At 38.2% G+C, this 21,416-nt stretch overlaps 1 protein-coding gene across 1 annotated transcript in view; it reads left to right on the top strand.

Annotated features, from left to right (window-relative positions):
- The first annotated feature begins 743 nt into the window (after positions 1-743).
- kpna6 (karyopherin alpha 6 (importin alpha 7)) overlaps positions 744-21,416 on the top strand; it is a 21,395-nt gene continuing 722 nt past the window's right edge. The window contains exons 1-14 of the mRNA XM_081376634.1: positions 744-855; positions 7,233-7,366; positions 7,568-7,663; positions 7,869-7,968; positions 8,760-8,854; positions 8,954-9,085; positions 9,186-9,274; positions 9,417-9,516; positions 10,266-10,429; positions 11,289-11,367; positions 11,476-11,601; positions 12,348-12,475; positions 18,379-18,557; positions 19,805-21,416. The exon at positions 19,805-21,416 is cut by the window's right edge and continues 722 nt beyond it. Coding sequence (XP_081232760.1) covers positions 852-855; positions 7,233-7,366; positions 7,568-7,663; positions 7,869-7,968; positions 8,760-8,854; positions 8,954-9,085; positions 9,186-9,274; positions 9,417-9,516; positions 10,266-10,429; positions 11,289-11,367; positions 11,476-11,601; positions 12,348-12,475; positions 18,379-18,557; positions 19,805-19,992 — 1,614 coding nt within the window. The 5' untranslated portion in view covers positions 744-851 and the 3' untranslated portion in view covers positions 19,993-21,416. The remainder of the gene's footprint in view (positions 856-7,232; positions 7,367-7,567; positions 7,664-7,868; positions 7,969-8,759; positions 8,855-8,953; positions 9,086-9,185; positions 9,275-9,416; positions 9,517-10,265; positions 10,430-11,288; positions 11,368-11,475; positions 11,602-12,347; positions 12,476-18,378; positions 18,558-19,804) is intronic.

Here is a 21,416-nt window from a genome sequence, read left to right as displayed (position 1 = left end):
TAATTATTATTAAATGGGGAAGTTCTATTTACATAAAATGAGATGATTTTGTTCACAAAACAAAATTGTTGTATAGATGTAAAAATGCTAAATAACATTATTGAATATCATACTGACAAGTAGCCTATGTTATTTTTTATTATTCTTATTATGATCATAGGCTTCCTTATGCACCCGTGTTATGTTAACAACTGAACATACTGTATGTCGTCAAGTCAAGTCAACTTTATTTATATAGCGCTTTTCACAATACAGATTGTATCAAAGCAGCTTCACAGTATTAAATAAAATAGTACATCAGTGTTTGTTTCTAGTGTAAAACGTCCAAGTTTGGTAATGCTCATCAATAGTATTGTTGATTGATTAATTAAATTAAGTATTTGTATGTCTTGCCATTGTTTGTGTGAATATGCACAAATAAATAAAACAATATTTGCTTCACTATATTTTTGACAGTGTTTGTGTGTTGTGTATTGGCAAGCTCATAGCCTAGCAAACTAGTTCTTGACTAGATGTTACACAATTTATCATAGATTATATCTTCATAACCTGTAATTGTGTTGTAAATCAATAAGAAATAAATTCTATAATAAAAACATTATATATTCAATAAATACTATATTTATTTAATATATGTCTAAGTAGATTTTTTGACAGACTATTCTCGCATTTTGCTCGGCGTTTCCTAGGACACAAATTGAAAACGCTGTCATTAAGTTTGTCTCCTTCGGCTCTCCGTAGATCACCGACATATTGTTTGTGAGAAGCAAATTCTGGAAGACAAGGAGAGTGTTAAGATTACAGCGTTGATATTACCAATCATCAAGGCGTATATCAGTAGAGAAAGTACGATGGGTAAGTATTCAAACTAAACTGTTTTTTAACTAGTTAGTTCTGTTTGCGTTTTTTATGGAGCAAATCTGCAGCTGAAAATCCGAGAGAAGCTACACCATGTCAGTTAAAGCATGAGTGTGAACGGCCAGTTAGCTTAGCACATTGCTGTACTCGACCTATAGGTTTATCAGTGAATCTGAAAGCAAATATATGAAGCTTAAACGCTTTTCAAATTGGCACTTGTGAGATTTATTCAGGGTTGACTGAAGTGGGAGGCAATTTTGAATCTTTGCCGGTGTAAACGCTTGGTCATGCTTAGTCAGATATTGTGTAATCGTCTCCAACATTATACGTTGAAGAATAACCCAGTGAACTGTCATGGTTCACATAAAAATGATGTCTATAAATGCTCTCTAGGTAGGTAGACAGCTGACGGGGTTAAACAGACTAAACAACTGATCTACAATGTCAGCGAGTTCACCAGTCGACTGTAACATGTGACCAACCCTTAAATCTGTTTATCAGGTGTTTATTCATAGTTTTCTTAACCGAATGGAAGTAAATCGGCTGTTTCTTGTTCTACCCCTTGGCTAGGTTGTCAGGACGATAAAACATCACTCATGATGCATGTCTGTTAAATATTATTTGGACCCCAGCTTTACAGAATACTGTTGAATGGGTTGTTTGAAGGGAGGAAGAGGTTGGGGACTGGAATGATTCAGATAGGATGTCAGAGACTACCTGACTGCTGCTGACTTGCTTTGTCGGGTCTTATAGGCTACTATTTCAAAGAATCATCACATTGGAAATTAATGTGATATTTGGCAGCTTTTCCATGGAAATTTAGAGGTTTTCACAGTCACACACACTGTGGCATTTCAGTTTGCAATTTGATATGCTGAAACCAGCAGGTTTAGGCTGCACTTTTGCAGATATTTCTTCAAATTGGGTTTCTCATTGCTTTCCATGGTGCAAATTTGATACTGAAAACATCCTATTAAACTATCATTAAAACAAATTGGCTCAACAATTTCAAAAGTTTGGCCAGTGTTTCAGATTTTTGACCCATGTAACCTTGAAGTCTTATAAATAAGTTTTTTATGGCATCCACATGTGAATAAAAGCCTAAATTCAGTCTGTTCATCATGTAAAGCGATTGTGTCTCTTCAGAAAATTTGACTCAATTCATACTGATTCGGTTTACGATCTCTTTATGAACTTTTTGAAGCGTCAAAGTTTAATTTGCATAGCTGCTCATGGAGAGAAAGCTCTCAGGTTTCATCAAAAAGATTTTCTTTTGTGTTCTGAAGATGAACGAAAGTCTTACGGGTTTTGAACGATGTGAGGGTGAGTAATTAATGACAGAATTTTTATTTTTGGGTGAACTATCTCTTTAACCTTTGGATAGTCTATATCCTGAGCCCGTCTGTTGTCTGTCCCTAGTGCTGCGTTTTAAGCCTTAGCAAACACACTCCTTTAAAATAGTTCTGTGACAGGGGCCCAGCCCACACTGCTATTTGTGAGGCCCATGTGATGGGCAACTATGTAATGGAGCGCTTTAGTCGGGTTGAGCCACAGCCTGCTTGTCATCCCATCTAAATTTGTTAGTCGTTATGAAGTTCTTTCTCTTCTTAAAGGAATAGTTCATTTAAAAAAAAACAAAAAAAAAAACCAAAAAAAAACAACAACTCATCCTCATGTTGTTCCAGACCCATATGATCTCTTTCCTCCATGGGACAGAAGAATATCCTGGCCACTTTACCCAATGTAATGAAAGTGAATAGGGACTGGGGCTGTTAAAAACTTAAAAGTGGTCCATATGATTTGGACGCTATATTCCAAGTGTTTTGAAGCTACATGTTAGCCTTTTTTGAGGAACAGACAAACAATGAGTTATTCAAATCTTGATATTTGCCACTGCTCTCCTTATGTTAATGAGAGAATTAGTGATTTATTTGTCTGATTTATGAACAAAACATTTTGTTCTTTTCAGTGAGCTGTCCTGAATGATTCATTTGCTAATCTGACTGATCAGGTTCTGAAGTTTTGCTCATGACTCAATGATCTGGTTATGATTTTGTTCTCTTGAAAGCTGAAGTACTTACAGCCCATTTATTTTAGTTAGCCTAGATGGGGGGAAAGCAACCAGTTACACTTCTGTTAAAAAATGTGGGATTAGTAAGATGATTTAAAAAAAAAAAAAAAAACTTTTTAAAATCTTACCACCCCTAATCTTTTTAACAGTCATGTAGATTATTCAAAAGTTCTTATTCTCATATGGGTTTGGAACAACAGAGAATGATGACGAATGTCATTTTTTGGTGAACTATTCTCTTTAAGCCATGGCCTATATTGCTCCTGAAGATCTCGATTGAAATGCATCCTTCCTTGTGAAGAAGGCCTTAACCATCAGGGAGACTCATTTCTAACAACAACAGTCAAGCTGATACTTGTGGTAGTTCACTGTTCCAGAACTGCAGATTTTCTGACTGAAGGTTATGGAGGTCTTCATATGGTGCCAATGCTGATTTTTGGATATTTTCCTCCTTTGAGACACTGTACAATAAGATCTTACAGAAAGGATGGGAGCGAATCCAAGATCAGCAACTGTACCCTCAGGCACTTTGTTTGTTAGCGCCCTGATGTGCATTCGGGAGCATTAGCCAGTCATCATTCGTAGCCTCCTCTGCTCTCAGTGCCGCACAAATGCTGAGACAGGCTGCTTTAGCTGCTTGCTCATGCAAACAGTGTTTAGACACCCTCAATAAAAGTGGTTTTGCTCACTGACTCCGGGTGGCTCTGTTCAAGTCTGTTGTGCTCAGCACAAACAGACCAAAGTGAGTAATGAAGCTGGAGATACTGTAGCTGCTGAGACTGCTGAACAATTTCTCCAGCAGTCATTGTTATATTTTGAAAGGAAGGATTTAATAAGCTAAGCACTTCCACATCCATTTTAGTCTCGTTATTGACGACATGTGCGCTCTTGCAGATGGCACACTAATTGAAATTGTCATGGCTGTTTTGTTTTTCCCGTCAAAATGTCCAAATGCATGCATATCATCTTTGTCCACAGCAGACAGTTTGTGCAGGTCTTGCGCTCATACTTTCCTCACTAGCAGCTTATTGACGGATAAGTACTTGGCCATCTGCAAATTGGGATGAAGAGTTCAAATCAAGCTCTTTATTCTCATTTGACTGGTACAAGAAGTCATGATTCAAAAGTTTGAGGTCTGTAATTTAGTTTTTTTTATCTAAAAGGCTGCAATTATTTGATCGTATAAACAGTGAAGTATTGTGAAATATTACTACAGTTTAAAATAACTGTTTTCTACTTTAATATATTTATAAATGTAATTAATTTATTATAATATGCTGGTTTGGTGCTCAAGAAATATTTAGCCTATTACTTTTATCAATGTTAATATTTTTGTGAAAAAGAAGAGCATTTATTTGATTTGGAAATCTTTTGTAACATTGTTTACTTTTACTTTTGATCAATTCAATTAACTTTTTTCTGAATAAAAGTATTAATTGCTTTAAAAAATATTACTGACCCCAATGCAAGCTCATATATGCAATAAAAAATATACTGCATGACCAAAATGATATGGACAACTAGGGCTGTCACTTTACGTTCGAAAATCGATTGCACAATCGATCGGACTAACCAACACAAGTTTCGAAAACGAAAATAGGGAATCGATTTCAGCCTTCTTTCGGAGCGCGTCCATTCGTCACGATACGCCAGCCGCGAACGCGCGTCACACAGGATCTGACAAACACCAATAACAGCAAATTATACTTCTGCATAATGTGTCTCTTTTTACTACAAAAATGTGAATTCTGCCGGTATTCAGACAGTCTCATGCATACAGATACAGATTCGGGCTACGGTCAACAATCGCCTACGTAGGCGAAATTTGTTTGACATTTCTAATCGTAAACACAGCCATGTTGAAACCTGTAGTAATGTTTAGTTATGGCAGTCCACTCTGCTTATTGTTTTTCGAGAATGTTGCACTCCTGTTTGTCATCGTGCATGAAACTTCACGCCAATAAATCATCAGGAATATTGCTGACTTGTGCGCGTCTCAACCGCCCTCTTTACGTTCGTCCTAATGCCTGTTAGTTGTCCGTGAATTTGACCATATTTGGCGTTTAAAATGGAAACGTCTTTAGACATGGAAAATCGATTTTACAATCGATTCTATGAACACTTATGTCTTAAAAATCGAACAGGATTTTTTCACAAAAGTGACAGCCCTATGGACAACCACTTCTAATTAAAAGGTTTATTAATTTCAGCTTAGTCTCGCATAGCCTGCCCTTCAGACTAACGGCAGAAGGTTTGGACTTTATCGCAGTTTTTTTGGGGCCAAGATGACGTTTGACTGACATGTAACGCAACCAATCACAGTTCGTTTTGTTTCCGCATCATGTTTAGGGGACGTGACAATATAATGTCGATGTCCCTACAATAACAGACCGGCGTGCATCTAATAAATAATTCATTCAAGAACGTTGTGCAAGTTTACTGCAACAATGGAGCTGCAAACTTAACATGCTTTTGAAAATCCAGCATTTAGTTGATCCTGGAAAGCGTTCATTGTCATGGTTGTAAACGCAACTCTTTCTTCTTCCACGAGGGGTTTTGGCGTCACGGCATTTGTTTCCGGGCGGACTGTTAAGAACACGACATGCACGTCTCCCAGACATCCTGTAGAATTCAACCAATCAGATCGCGACTTCAAAACTCCTGAAGTGTTTCCAGAAAAGTGTGCCGTATGCATCAGACGTTCAGCCATAGGTTTGTGGGCTGAGACTAATTTCAGCTACACTCTTCCTTCATGTGGTCTTGGGAAGCTCCTATATCTGAGCTGTGATGTCACATGTTCAAGTCAGAAACTAAATAAAGTTTAATAAATAAAGGCACTGAGATTTGGAAAGTGCTAATGCTGCTAATCTTGCATATTACTGGATGGAAAGTCCCTTTCAAGTAAAGTCTTTTCACTCGGCGGACATATTAGCAACGCCTTCGGGCATCCAAGACCACTGTCAATTTGAATAGGGGAATCCTAAAATCTCAAAAACTGCTTGCCATACATTTAAATAACATATTTCAAATCAGCAAAAAAATCTGATGCCACTGTCCCATTAATGTTGTTTCTTGTACACAATAGTGTTAAAAAAAAAGCTTACGTTTCAGACTGGACCAGCCAATGCACATGTGCAGTCCTAAGCCCGCATTTCAGTCAGGACACTGACTGTTTCTATGGCAAGCTGGCAATCGGAGCTTCTAAAGGCAGCTGCAGTGACGCAATGACTTTACCAATAAGCCATTGGCTCTTTTATTTTAGAAAGCGGGACTTATTCCATCATAGTATGTGTTGCACTTTCTCCCATTCATAATAATATAAGTGCATTGTCTTGGTAAATCTAATGTCTTTGATAGTATGAAGTGAAAGGGAAGTTGGTTATAATGGTCTATCTTTGTTTGAAGCAGATTGTTAACAAAATGGGTTTGCACAAATAAATATGTGGAAAAACAATTCTTTTCAACCCTCATTATTTGACCCCTTGTCTGAAATAATCAATTTTTAAGGGGCGGCTCCTAGGATTGGCTAACGTCATTGCATAGAAAACAGTATCCACGCCCACTTGCTATTGCACATAAGTGTTTTGAAAACATTATTCTTATAAAACCGTCGTTTACACACAAGGCATTATGACATGATTTGCTTAAGATTTGTGATGTAGCTGCTGTCAGATCCCATACTTTTGGCTGCTTCATCTTTCAACAAAAGTTTCTTTGTCAACTCTCCATTACCCTGTGTCCCGTTTACAAATCAATCTGCTGTCAAATTCTCTGAACAACATATAACCCTCTGATGCGATCCAGGATGCCATTAAAAATAAACAATCCAATTGTTCCTGGCGCTAGTATCCTGAAGTCTGTACAGAGACTCAAATGAGTGGTTTTAAAACAGGACGCGTCAAAGCCTTTTTTCGGCACACCTAAAGTGAGCGGGCATCTATATTTTCTATCTAGTGTAGACCGCCTCAGTGAGTATAATGGATTCTATTTGATTTTGGTGCAACACTCACATCCAGTGTAGGCAATTGTCAGCCGTCAAGCAAATGAATGCCAGTTGTGCGATGGTGCGATGATGTAGCCTATAAATAAAACTATTTGTCAATGTCTTGCTCTGGGGGCAGGCAAATGCATTTGCTTGTGTGACGTCACAGATCTCAAAATATCCAAACGAGCAGTTTTTGGAGCTTGCAGGATGTTTTAATGGAGCGAAGATCAAGGAAAAATTGCTTTCTCATGTCATGTAATTGTCTGTTGTGTCTTTTGGAGTTGTCTGTAACTGTTTCTGACTCGTCTTGCCCTGCAGAGCCTTCAGGAAGTCCTGCGAAGGATAACTTCAGGATGAACCGCTATAAGAACAAAGCACTCAACCTGGATGAGATGCGTCGAAGAAGAGAGGAGGAAGGCATTCAGCTGAGGAAACAGAAACGAGAGCAACAGGTGATCGATTATTTCCAATTAGTTGTTGCAGCCCTAGTCCCATCCTACATGTTTTTTTCCCTCATTGACTATCCTGTTGCTTCCTGAAATGCATCACGTTACAGAATTTAAATGGGTTATGAATGTTGTCTCACGTTAACTTTAACTCTCACATCAATTGATGCAATTTGCACCATTGATTCTCTCTATTTCTCTTGGCAGCTGTTTAAGAGGAGAAATGTGGAGCTGCTAGGTGAAGAAGGGGGAATGTTTGACAGTCCACTGATGGATTCCTACGTCTCCTCCACCACAGCCCCAGTGAGTTCAAACCCTAATGCACAGTTTAATTTCTCCCATTATATCACTGAAAGGGTGAGGTAACTCTGGGATTGTTGTTAGTAGTGCATTACGACCCCTTAATTCAATAAGCACTATTGATTTGGACTTCTCAGAGGTGCAAACCTGGACTGAAAACAAATTACGGTCATTGATCTAGACCGAGTTTGTCCTATGTGTTTTTTAGGATGGAGTAATTACAAGAGACATGGTTGAAATGCTCTTCTCAGAAGATCCTGAACTACAGCTGGTCACAACACAGAGGTTCAGAAAACTACTTTCCAAAGGTATCTTACACAATCACATGTCTGGAGTTGCTTAAAGGAACACTCCACCGTTTTTTAAAATAGGGCTTATTCATCTTCTTCCCTACATTTAGATAGGTGGGCAAATGCATTTTTGTCTCAGTGCATGCATTGTTTTAGTTTGACAGGGTCGGTGCTAGCTTAGCTTAGCATAATGAATGGAATCCTTTGTTGCCAGCTAGCATGTCCTGAGTAAAAGTAATATATATATATAAAAAAAAAAACCTAATTACTTCTTGTGGCCTGCGTATTCACAATGAGTACAAATAGCGATGCAGATTAACACTAGGCGATTTCCTAGGCAGATATTGACTTATATATTAAGGACTATATTAGGGGGAAGCACAGGCGAAGCACTGCTACTTGGGCGTGATATCTCTGCGCCCAAGTAGCAGTGCTTTGCTTGTGCTTCCCCCTAATATAGTCCCAAGTCAATATCTGCATAGGAAATCGCCTAGTGTTAATCTGCATCGCTATTTGTACTCATTGTGAATACGCAGGCCACAAGAAGTAATTACGTGGGTTTTTTTTATTTTTTATATTACTTTTACTCAGGACATGCTAGCTGGCAACAAAGGATTCCATTCATTATGCTAAGCTAAGCTAGCGCCGACCCTGCCAAACTAAAACAATGCATGCACTGAGACAAAAATGCATTTGCCCACCTATCTTAATGTAGGAAAGAAGGTGAATAAGCCCTATTTCAAAAAACGGTGGAGTGTTCCTTTAAAAGCGTGCCGGAGTTTTAATAAATCCTTCTTTGTGTTTTTCAGAACCAAACCCACCTATCGACGAGGTGATAAACACACAGGGAGTTGTGAATAGATTTGTTGAGTTCCTTCAGAAAAGTACAAATTGCACATTACAGGTGAGTTTGAATGCAATATTAATTCATTTTTGTCATTTTAAATTCTAAAGTCAGGTCCTTGAATGTGTGTGTGTGTGTCCCCCCCCCCCCCTCTCTCAGTTTGAGGCCGCTTGGGCACTGACCAACATCGCATCTGGAACATCTCTGCAAACGAAGTTTGTGATAGAGGCTGGTGCCGTACCTGTCTTTATCGAGCTTCTCAACTCAGAGTTTGAAGACGTACAGGAGCAGGTACGAGTTATAAAGTTGCAATGGATAAGTCACCTTGTTTTGTTTGTGCTAAATGAGTATGAATCCCATGTGGCTAAATTGATTAATCTTTGTGTCACAGGCTGTTTGGGCTTTGGGGAACATTGCGGGAGACAGCGCTGTGTGCAGAGATTACGTGCTAAACTGTAATATCCTTCCACCTCTACTAACGTGAGTGCTAACATGAGATCACAATACTAGTGTTTATCTGACAAATCAGTGAATGTAATTAACATCCTCTGCAGAAGAAACAAACATTTTTGTGCTGAATATGAGGATTGATTGTTTTCTCGATGGTACTTATTTTCCCCAGGCTGCTGACCAAATCAACTCGTCTCACAATGACCAGGAATGCTGTGTGGGCCTTGTCCAACCTCTGCAGAGGCAAAAGTCCACCCCCAGACTTTGAGAAGGTCTGTGCTGCTTCTCTAACCCTTGTCAACACTCTTATTTTCCTAATGTTTAAGAAGATACTGGAAACTTTACAGGCTGATAGAGGTGTCAGAAATACCAGGAAATTAGTACCAAGGCGATACTATAAGAAAATGACAATACCATTGTTTCTATAGTTTTTTTTTATATGTCCTAGAGCCAGGAAGTAACCCGGAACAGTGTCCTGGCAACTACCCAAAACACCTTACTAAACTGACGCGAATGCAACATGGCATTTTGATTTAATTTATACATTTATTAGATATTTGTTTATACACTACGGTTCAAATGTTTGGGGGGTCAGTCTTTTTTTTTTTTTTTTTTAGAAACTAACTTTCATTGAGTGAAGATTGGTCAAAAGTGACAGTAAAGTAACAGTAAAAGTGACAGTAAAGATTTTCAAATAAATGCTGTTCTTATGAACTTTCTATTCATCAAAGAAACCTGAAAAAAGGATTAGTTTCCACAAATATTTTTTTCAACATTGATAGTAATCAGAAATATTTCTTGAGCTGCAAATCATTATATTAGAATGATTTCTGAAGCATCATGTGACACTGAAGACTGGACTAATGATGCTGAAAAGTCATCTCTCTCTCTCTCTCTCTCTCACACACGTCTTTAATGTCAGTGCAGTCTGGGTGCATTTTTTCATAATTTCAGAGGCTAAGTGGCATGTTTTCTCTTAATCTGTGGATTTCATATTGAAAGCTCTCTTTTGCTCTTGTAGGTGTCTCCATGCCTGCCTGTGCTGTCCCGTCTTTTGTTCAGCAGTGATTCAGACCTGCTCGCTGATGCCTGTTGGGCCCTCTCCTATCTCTCTGATGGGCCCAATGAGAAGATCCAGGCAGTTATCGATTCAGGGGTCTGTAGGAGGCTGGTGGAGCTGCTCATGTGAGTCAGCTGTTATGACTACATTGACATTTCTGGGGCATATTTAAAGTCAACATGAAACTACTACACTTGTAAGTTTTATAAGGACCTATGTCATAGTGAAACTGAATATTCAACAGGACATAATGAAGGATGTCGAGTGAGGACTTGAATAAATCCACTTTATTTGATTGTATAATAACAGGATAGTATAACAAAACATCATCTAGAAAAAAGTAGAAAATTGTCTAGGTTAATATTTTTCCATACAACAATAGCATTTTCACAACCAGTATCAGTCAAGCTTGAGGGGGAAATAAACGAGAGAGAAAAAGCATCATAAATGCTATATTGCAAGTCCTAAATATTATGAAAACAAACTAAGTAGAATCTGTTTTGATTTCACTTTTTTTAAGCTCAGTATTACAATTGCAGAATGTTTATTGGCAGATTTTATTTTTTATTTATTTGAGCTTTGCATAAACAAGTGGAAACTTTTAAGGAGACACAGGATAAAAAGTAGTTAAAGCTTTCTAATTTTTAACCCAAAAAAGTTATGGACTGCAGCTTTAAATTAACACTTTGTTTATAATAAAATCAAGATGTGAACTGAAACCATATTTCTTATTAAATTTTTAATGAAAAAAAAAAAAAAAGTTCTTGAAACTGCTAAAATCATAAATGTGGTTCATTTGTGGTTCATTCATTTATCAATACTTTTGTTAATACAAAAAAAGTTTGAAAACCTCAGAAATACTTAAAATATCTATAATATATAATCAGGGGGTCCTTCCGATATGTTGTATGGGCCAAGTCAAGAAAGATGAGAATCACTGGTTTAAGCTGTTTGCCGAATGACCTATTTCCTCTTTTCTTGCAGGCACACAGATTACAAGGTGGCCTCTCCTTCTCTGAGGGCTGTTGGAAACATCGTTACTGGAGATGACATTCAGACGCAGGTGTGTTTGTGTGTGAACAGATGTGTTTGTTCATCATCATGTATGATTATCTCTAGTTTCAGACTGGAGATGGATGGTCTCCTCATCCTCTCTTTTTCTCTGCCCTAGGTGGTGTTGAACTGCTCCGCTCTCCCCTGCCTCCTACACCTGCTCAGTAGCGCCAAGGAATCCATCAGGAAGGAGGCGTGCTGGACCATCTCCAACATCACAGCGGGAAACAGAGCACAGATTCAGGTACACCCTCACCCACACTTCACATCTCCACAAGCTGAGGGCTCAGCTTGTTTATCACGTGCGACAGGGTTACGGCTGCACCCTCAAACCTTCAGAGGAGTGAACTTGTTTGTAGTGTCGACTTGGGATTTAATTTTGGATTTAAAGGGATACTTCACCGATTAGCATTAAGCTTTCTATCAGTAGATACCCAGTAGTATTTTCGAATGACTGTGCTTCCCTCCCTCACGTCCCCCTGAGACGAGAGATTTCTGTATTGTGCGTCTGGAAAAAACCCTCAGATGACGCAAAAATCGTCATTTTGCGTCATCGGAGGCTTTTTTGGCCAGAGGCTAGAGACTACAGCCAGTAGTATGAGCTAGTTCCGCATGTTTTCAACCCCATCCATAGGGGGTGGGATGTCACGATAAAATGGCGTCTTTTCAGTTTCGAGTCAACTAGTAGCCTAGTTGTATAATTTCTTCCGATACTGCCCTCTGTAACCGGTAGGCGTGGCTTGGGAGTGGCTTTGTAGGGCAGTGAAGCAAGTGCATTCTGGGAGTTGTTGTCTTTCATCCACATGAGCCAAAAATACATTTTCTGGCTTTTCTGAGTCTAGAGGGCACCAACTTCTAAAATAATTTCACATTTCTACTACATAAATGACCCAATTTAAATACACATTCATCTTTTTCCAGTGGTGAAATATCCCTTTAAGGATGACTTTAATCCTCTGTTCTCTTTCTCACCGTCATCTTCGTCTACAGGCTGTAATAGATGCAAACATCTTCCCGGTCTTGATAGAAATCCTTCAGAAAGCAGAGTTCCGCACCAGGAAGGAGGCGGCGTGGGCGATCACTAATGCCACGTCAGGTGGCACACCCGAACAGATCAGGTGAGCTCTTAGTGTCCGCTTTCAAATGGCATGTCTTAAGCATCTTAAGCATTTAGGCATCTGACAAACTTGTCGCCAAGATGGCCATACCATTTGCCATCACTGTGTTGCATCACTGCGACTGCCAAAACATTCAGATCAGATAGGAAGTGATATCAGGGAGGACCATTACAAACCCTTATGACTGTGTCAAAGTCAATAAGTCTCTTTAAATATCAGATAATTTGACCTTTTTAATGACAAGGTAGAGTTAGGTCAGGTTGTAAAATGCCATGTGGTACAACTTCCCAAACAATTACAAAAAATATAGTTTGCCATGGAAATGTTTTTTTTTTTTTTTATATATATATTGTTTTTTTATATATATAATTGAGGTGTACACGCATATATTCACTAAGGAAAATGTTAACTTTTTTTTTCTTGATAGTTACACCACAGATAGATAGATAGATAGATAGATAGATAGATAGATAGATAGATAGATAGATAGATAGATAGATAGATAGATAGATTATAAAAAAAAAAAAAAAATGATTCTATCCTTTCAGAAAACAGTCATACCAGTGTCTCCAAAGTTTAGATGTGTAGCGTATGGCGCTATATTCAGTGTTAGTCAGTATCAAGATGACACTATTTCCAGACTCATTAAGTCGACAAATGAAATTATACATTGTGTTTCTCAAAACAGCCTTCAATGTGTTAACTCGAGCAGACACAAACAAGTCACTGGCACTAGTCCATCTCAGCTTTTTTAACAAAAGTCTTAGTGCATCATTATAAGCCACTTGTAGTTTCTGAAGGCTGGCTTTTTTGTAGTTCCACCAGAGATTTGTTGTGTACAGTGAAGTACGATATGCTTTGAATAAAGTTAATTTAACTTCATCAGAACAATAACCAAATTTCCGAAGGAGTACATTAGCTTGTGCATATAACTATTATGACACTGACGATAAATGTCCTCATCATCAGACAGACGGTCAGTGATCACATGACCAAGATATGAGATTTTAGAGTCATTCAGTTTAAATATTTGAAGAAAAGGTTCTATATAGAAGCTTAAAGGGTTCTGTCAGCCACCTCATACAGAACCCTTAAGGGTTATTTAGTTTGAATTAATTTATTTTTTATTTAGATTCAATTTTGTAAATAGCTCATAAACGTACTTTATCACTAGAATAATTTAAATAACCTGTTAAACATTAAAGTAGTGTGAAGTCATTTAAGACATGGCATAAAGGATTCTTGAGAATTTAGTCTTTAGCCCTAGGGCTCTATATTTAACCCCAGTGAACCTTTTTTCTAAGATTGTATGAATGTTTTTCAAAACTGTATGAAACCAACGTGAGCACAGAGTGCACAAAACGTGACGTGTTTTATAGTATTTTATTTTTATTTTTTTTTTTTATTTTTTTATTGTTGACTTTCTTATTTGTCATTGACCCAATTGCCAGCCTGTAATTGGTGACTTTTATATCATATTTACCCCAATTCTTGATCAAAATAAGCCACACTGCTCACATTTGTTGATTACCAGTATGTCTTGCTTTTGGAGACAAGTCACATGACAGGTTGACGAGAATCATGCTCCACGCTCATCAAGATATAATGGAGTCAGAGCTGACCTCAGAAATAAATCCTCAGAATTCTTTAAGTTTAGAATGGGAGCCCATTTAAAGTGCTCCCACAAGTTTCATCTGGCCAAGTTGGGCCTTCTCAGATGGCCATTAACATGGTACAGCGTAAGCGCTAATCTTAGAGAATCACTAGGGAGTATTTGTGATGCGTTTATCCAGATTGAATTGCAGTGTGGTTTTCATGATGTCTGGTGAGATCACATAGTCTGGAAGTAGCCGTGTGCTTAAAGTGTTTATTACTATGCACTCTTACAACCAGAGCCGGATTAACGCAAAGGCAAACTAGGCACGTGCCTAGGGCCCGATTGGCGGGATGGGGCCCAGACAGAGGGACAAAAAAAATAAAAAAATAAAAATAAATAAATGTTCAAATGTCCTATCTACAATTTATTTCAAAATTTATTAAATAACTAAAAATAGTGACGATGTTTATCTAAACCATAGACTGTTACATTATATCACATTAACGCGAGGCGCCAGCCAGTTAAGTCCGAGGGGACGTCAGCGGCGGTCAGGGGCGGTCAACGAACGCATCCATCAGGTGCTGCGAGTGCGAAGCAAAAGCCTAAATAGGCACGCAAAGAAGCACATTTCGTAATGCAGGTCATCGATTTTGGAGTGATTGCAATGTATTTTAAATATAAACTTGTGGGCTACTGTAGATCAGCGTCATTTCTGGAAAAATAATTCATCGCTTTGTTAGTCTACGAGTTTAAAAGAGCGCGAGCGTCATTAACGTGCCCAGACGCGACGCTTTGAATTACAATGAATAACATCGCGTTGGGAGCTGACTAATAAAAAAGCTACAAAAGTAAAAGACAAGACGTTTGTATTCAAAGTTAAAAAACCAACACACTGCAACATTTTTAAATGTTTCAAATAAAAGATCTCATATCTATCTTCTATATTCTGATGCTGATGATTAGATAATACCCTGACATCCTAGCCTATACGAATATTAGTTTAGAATTTTTTTTCTGCTCAGTAGCGATCGTATCTTTCTCTTCCACTTGATTTGTGTATAGCATATTTAAGGTAGCAATGCAATACATAATATCATATTACTGATATTAATAATATGACAATATCTGCAGTCAATATTGATTAAATGGGAGGGAAACATCCTGCCCATAACGTAGCTATGAAAACATTTATAAAAGCACGTTCATGTTCATCTACTGAAGTGCTATTCTGGAACTGTGAATAAACTGAATAAAACAGCAAAATAACAAGAAGAACAATAACATCTTCATTAAACAAAAAAGAGATTACCTTAGATAAAGTTTGATGTAGTAGGCTACCAGTAAAAAGTCTGGACCCATTACTATTTTTAATGTTTCTGAAAGAAGTTTCCTATTATGCTCTTCAAGCCTGCATTTATTGGATCAAAAATACAGAAAAACAGGAATATTCAGCAAGGATGTGTTAAATATATAAAAGTGATAGTGAAGACTTTTTTAAAACAACTTTTTAATAATCAAAAAATCCTGAAAAAAAGTATCACATGTTATAAAATAAATATTAAGCACCATTTCTAACATTTGATAATAAATCAGAATATTATAAAGTTTTCTGAAGGATCACGTGACACTAAATTCAGCTTTGCATCACAGAAATATATTTTAAAGTATAGTAAAATAGAAAACCATTATTTTAAATTGTAATAATATTTCACTATATTATTTTTCTGTATTTTTGATCAAATAAATCCAGGCTTGATGAGCATAAGAGACTTCTTTCAAAAACATTAAAAATAGTCATTTGTCCAAACTTGTGTACTGTGTAAGTAAAAATATACTAAATTTAAAATTAAATGTTGTATAAATAAAAAGGTTAGGAATCATATTTGTTTCAAGTGTTTTTTATTGGGGGTGGGGGGCCTCCAACATGAATTTTGCCTAGGGCCTCCAAATGTCTAGAACCGGCCCTGCTTACAACAAATGGTTTCAGTTTTATCAGACATACTAGTGCTGGGCGGTTTGACCAAAAATCAACATCACGGTTTTTTTCTAAATTATACCGGTTTCACGGTTTTTACCGTTTTTTTTTTTTTTTTCAAGCATGATGGGTGTTAACCACATTTTCTACTGAGTGAGAGAGGAAATACTGCAGTAGATTTACTTATAATGCCCTATTTTATTGTCATGAGTGAATATTATAGAAAAAATCCACACTAATATTAATAATACAGGTTTGCAAGGCTGTTTACAAAGAGGTGCCAGCAGGACGCGCTTTAGGAGCGGCAGAAACAGTGGTTTCCCCGGTAACGGCTGTACACAAAGCAGCAACGCTCATAAACACTGCTTTATCAGGAAAGATAAAGAAAGATTCAATCGTAATAACAAAGAAACTTTTCTAAAGACCGTCAGTTCACTTCAGATACGTTAATACAGTATAAAAACACGCGCGCCGCGAGAAAAAAGACACTCTCACCCCCACACGTCTCGTGCCCATTCTAGTCAATGCTTGTGTTTCAGATCGAAGCTTCCCAGAAGCGGCTCTCCGCGCCGCTTCGCTAAATATAGGCGCCTAGTCTATTTTGACGCACCGCGTGGAGGACGGAATAAAACCTTGTCGCAGCTGTAATGCGCCGCAGACGTGTGTTGTAAATGAGGGGTGAGACTGTGTCGCGCAGCGCCGCGTTCCGATTAAAGCGACATACACCGGTATTGCGGTATATTAAAAATTCATATCGTAACAAAAATAAACACCGGTATTCGGTATGAACCGGTAAACCGCCCAGCACTAAGACATACACTTACGGCATTTTTTCCACAGCCAGTACAGTGCTTTATTAAATATGACTTAGAGTGCTTCCTTTAGTATAAGTGTAGCACAAACAACTTACCCTATCCAAGATATTATTTAATCGTATTTATAATGTATGAGTCTTGTTTTAAACTTCAGTGTTAAATAAGTGTGGTGTTATGACTTGCGTCTCCTAAGGTGAGAGTGAGAGTGTCAGATGATTCCTTCTCAGGGCACCAGACTCTGTTCTGTTTCTGCCTTCCCTGTAACGGTCTGGAGAATCAGAATTTTTTGATCCGTTTGTCTCATATTTGCAGACTGGAATCTGTATATGTTAATGTCTCTGCTTTAGGAGATTCTGTTGAAAGGGTACATTTATCTTTTTACGATGAGGAGGAGATTGCAATTTGCTGCTTCTCCATTCTAGTGCTGTGATTGACTGCTGGCATCAGAGGGGCACACACAGTGTGGCCTATCCTTATTTCCCCTGTGAAACTGATTTGCATAAAACACAGTTAGAAGTGTACAGATACAGAAGTCCAAACAAGATTGGGAAAAGATTGAACTGTCATGCATGCATTAATTTGAACATTAACGGCTTAATTTGTTTTAAAGTTTCCAAACATGGTAATGTATAGATTCTTTGTTTTAGCCACTTCTGCAGCATCCAAATGGTCCTTCAGGAATTTTTATGGCTTAAACTTATTAGTTGATTAGTCTCAAGATGGGTGCAGGGCAGAAACTGCCTATGGACCAATGACAAGTCCTGTCCTTCCTTTCTGAACTGTCTGTCATATATATTGCACAGGAAAACAGAATATGTATAAATGCCCTCTTGCTATAGTGTTTTTAAAACATTTATCCTTCTAAAACCATTTACAGACAAAGCATTATGAAATGTTTTACTTACAGTTTGTGGTGCAGCTGCTGTCAGAGCTATTTATTTTTGTTGTCGACAGACACAAGCGCATGGAGTATGTCAGTATCTGTATAGTGTATTCAGTGTAGACCGTGTCAGTGATTATAACGGGTTCTATTTGCTTTCGACGCGATGCAACACTTAATGTCTGTGTTTGAAGCATTTCCATCTCAGTTGCAGTGCTCGTGGCATCATTGTGTGTCTAAATCTGAAATGCAAAATGTTTCACGCAGTGATTTCATGGCAACGGCTTGCCAAACATAAATTCCCTTTTTGTAATGTCATTTTCAGTAATTTGTACTAAGGGAAATTAAATTATGATGATTATTTTTTTTGAGAAAATAAGTACTGAAGAACAAATGTTGTGCCAGTCGTACTGGGGCATGTCTAGTTTTACAAATTGATTAATTTCACTAATTACACAAAGCAGCAGAGGGAGAATGCATATTATGTGCCAAAATTAAATCAGTTGGATTTTTTATTTTTAGGACTGTGTTCCATGCAGGAACTTATTTAGATTTTACTGTTGTTTCCTATTGATTAGAAAATAAACCTATGGTGACACATGCAGCTGCTCATTCATTCTCTTAACTTTTCTATAGGTATCTGGTGAATTTGGGCTGCATTAAACCTCTCTGTGATCTGTTGACTGTGATGGACTCCAAGATAGTGCTGGTGGCTCTGAATGGTCTGGAGAACATTCTCAGACTGGGCGAACAGGAGGCCAAACAGAACGGCAGTGGCATCAACCCTTACGGCAGTCTCATAGAGGAAGCCTACGGTAACATTACTTCACTAAACCACCATTTACATCAACATTATTGCATAATTGCTTGTATTTTCAGAGAAATATAAGAAATTTGTTGTAAAATAGCAAAGCAGAGTTTGTATAGATAGATATAGATAGGCAGAGATAGATAGATAGATAGATAGATAGACAGACAGACAGACAGACAGACAGACAGACAGACAGACAGACAGACAGACAGACAGACAGACAGACAGACAGACAGACAGACAGACAGACAGACAGACAGACAGACAGACAGACAGACAGACAGACAGACAGACAGACAGACAGACAGACAGACAGACAGACAGACAGACAGACAGACAGACAGACAGACAGACTGACTGACTGACTGACTTATAGGGCCTGTTTACACCTGGTAACTTCATGTGTTTTTTTTCTGATCAGATAGTTATTCGAGACCGAGTGTATAAAAGACCAGGTGTATAAATGCCCTCTGAAACAACTTTAGGAGGTGGTTTGAGATGCAGTCCAAACGAAACTGGACAAGTTTAAATGCAACTGGTTGTTTAAGCCATATACGTAAATTTTACTCCTCCCAAAATGGTAAAAACAAATAAACGTGTGAGAATGTCTTATTGCCTATATGACATGCCATAGCCAGAAATGACACTGCTCCTGCAACACGCATCACAGATGAGTAGCTGAGTATCTCACAAATTGCCGTAAATGAAACTGAATGATTTCGTCATCACAGGCACTCGACAAACAATCATCTTCATTTAAAAGTAGTGAGACTAAATTATCTCACCAGTGCTGATGTGGCTCTTACTCCTATTGCGGTCTTTGATTATAAATAAATAAAATGCAGCTCATATCTGTTGTTTTCATTGATGTGAACTTGTTAAATTTGCATATACTGTAGCTTGGGAATTAAAGATCAGATTTATATTTGTTTTGCGGAGACACATTTATGTGGCCAAGTGTAAACTGAACTCTTAGCTAGATTTGTAAAAATGCATGAAGTGACCAGATGTAAACAGGCGGATGGATGGATGGGTAGATGGATGGGTAGATGGATGGGTAGATGGATGGGTAGATGGATGGGTAGATGGATGGGTTGATAGGCCTATAGATAGATGGACACAGATGGATATCGATAGATAGATGGACAGACAAACATTTTGAAAGAAATCTCTTATGCTCACCAAGGCTGCATGTATTTGATAAATAAAACAGTAAAACTGTATCTCTAAAAAAAAATCTCTCTCTACCAGGGTTGGACAAAATCGAGTTCCTACAGAGTCATGAAAATCAGGAGATCTACCAGAAAGCCTTTGACCTCATCGAGCACTACTTTGGAGTAGAGGAAGAGGATGCCAGTCTGGCACCACAGGTGGATGAGAACCAGCAGCAGTTCCTTTTCCCCCAGCAGGAGGCTCCCATGGAGGGCTTCCAGCTATAACCAGCCTCCAGACCCTTCCCGGCCGCCCCCTGACCTTTACACCCCTCCCCGCACCCCATACCCCTACCGAAACATGCGTCGGAAACACTCAGAGCGCAGCGATTGACATCTGAGTGAACCAAATTTCGACCTGCGACCCATCACCCAGACTGATTTATTTAGACACTGAGGTGCGTTTTAAGCAGGGGAACCAATCCACTGCCCTGTCACACCCAAGAGAGAGCTGGATTTTAGTTTATTTAATTTTTGTCCCCCTCAATGATGCAGCTAAATAATCATCCCCCTCAGGTAGAAATCGTGGCGCTGTGTCCTTTTTTTTTTTTTTTTTTTTTTTTTTTTTTAAGGCAAGGTATGCTTCAGTTTTCCCCTTTCACTGAAAGATGAGATCATCGTTTACTCGTCTAATGAAAATCAGAAAATCCTGATCTTCATCCTTATCTTTTTGATCCTGGTTTGAATTATCAAGTGTTGCGTTGTAGAATTTCTTTCTTCTGTTCATTACTCATATTCTGGTAATTAAAAAAGCCTGGTTATATTTAATATGACCATGCTTTAGACAAAACACCATAATATCTGCAGATCATCTGCAGTTTCATGACCATTTAAGCACTCTTCAAAGGCTTTCAGGAGCCGTTTCAATTTCTTAGTAGTAGTATTCCATTGACTTGATCATTTCAGACCATGCTGGGTGTGGAAACGACAGGAGTTTATGTAGAGTCTGTTTGACGTGGTGGTGGGTGGTGTTAAAGTAATCCATGCATTTTAGTAAAGGAGTATCCTAATATAACAAGTCATTACTGTTAAAAAACAATGACTGGTGAAGTGCGGCCCAAAGAGCCCATTTAGTAAAGATAATGCCCATTTTTCTTTTTTTTTTACCAGTCAGAGGTGAAATATCTAGTTGTAGGGTATTCGTGGTGTGCAGTGTTATGAATAACTCTTCTTTTGATCAAAAGGCTTTAACTATGAAATGCAACCTGGGGTAAATCAGCACACATCTGAGGGCCGGGGTAATGCACATGATGGAGTCTTAATTCTGCTCTTTTCTCGTTATTAATTGGAGCATAGTAATACTGGGTGGTTCTGATAACTTCAAGGTGTTTGTTTCGTGCAGCCCTCGGTATGTGCATGTTGGGGTTTTGCATGGTGTTCTGTTGGTACCAACAACCATTTTGTGTATCCCTTGCCCGATCTTCATTCAACAATTAGCTCACACTCATTGTTCTGGGTTCTGTTTCTATTTTTGCAGGTGATGTAGATATGGCAAGGGATACTTATTTATATAATGAATAATGAAATATATGGGCAAAAATATATATATAGATATTGTTCTATTTGCACACACTTTGCACACATGCATACAAGACCAGCATACACTTCTTAAACATGCACACATACAGATTAGCATAAAACCGAGGGGAAAA

The sequence above is a fragment of the Scardinius erythrophthalmus genome (genome assembly GCF_964197995.2).
Source record: "Scardinius erythrophthalmus genome assembly, chromosome: 10".
Classification (NCBI taxonomy): domain Eukaryota; kingdom Metazoa; phylum Chordata; class Actinopteri; order Cypriniformes; family Leuciscidae; genus Scardinius; species Scardinius erythrophthalmus.
This window is presented reverse-complemented; position numbering and strand designations above follow the sequence as displayed.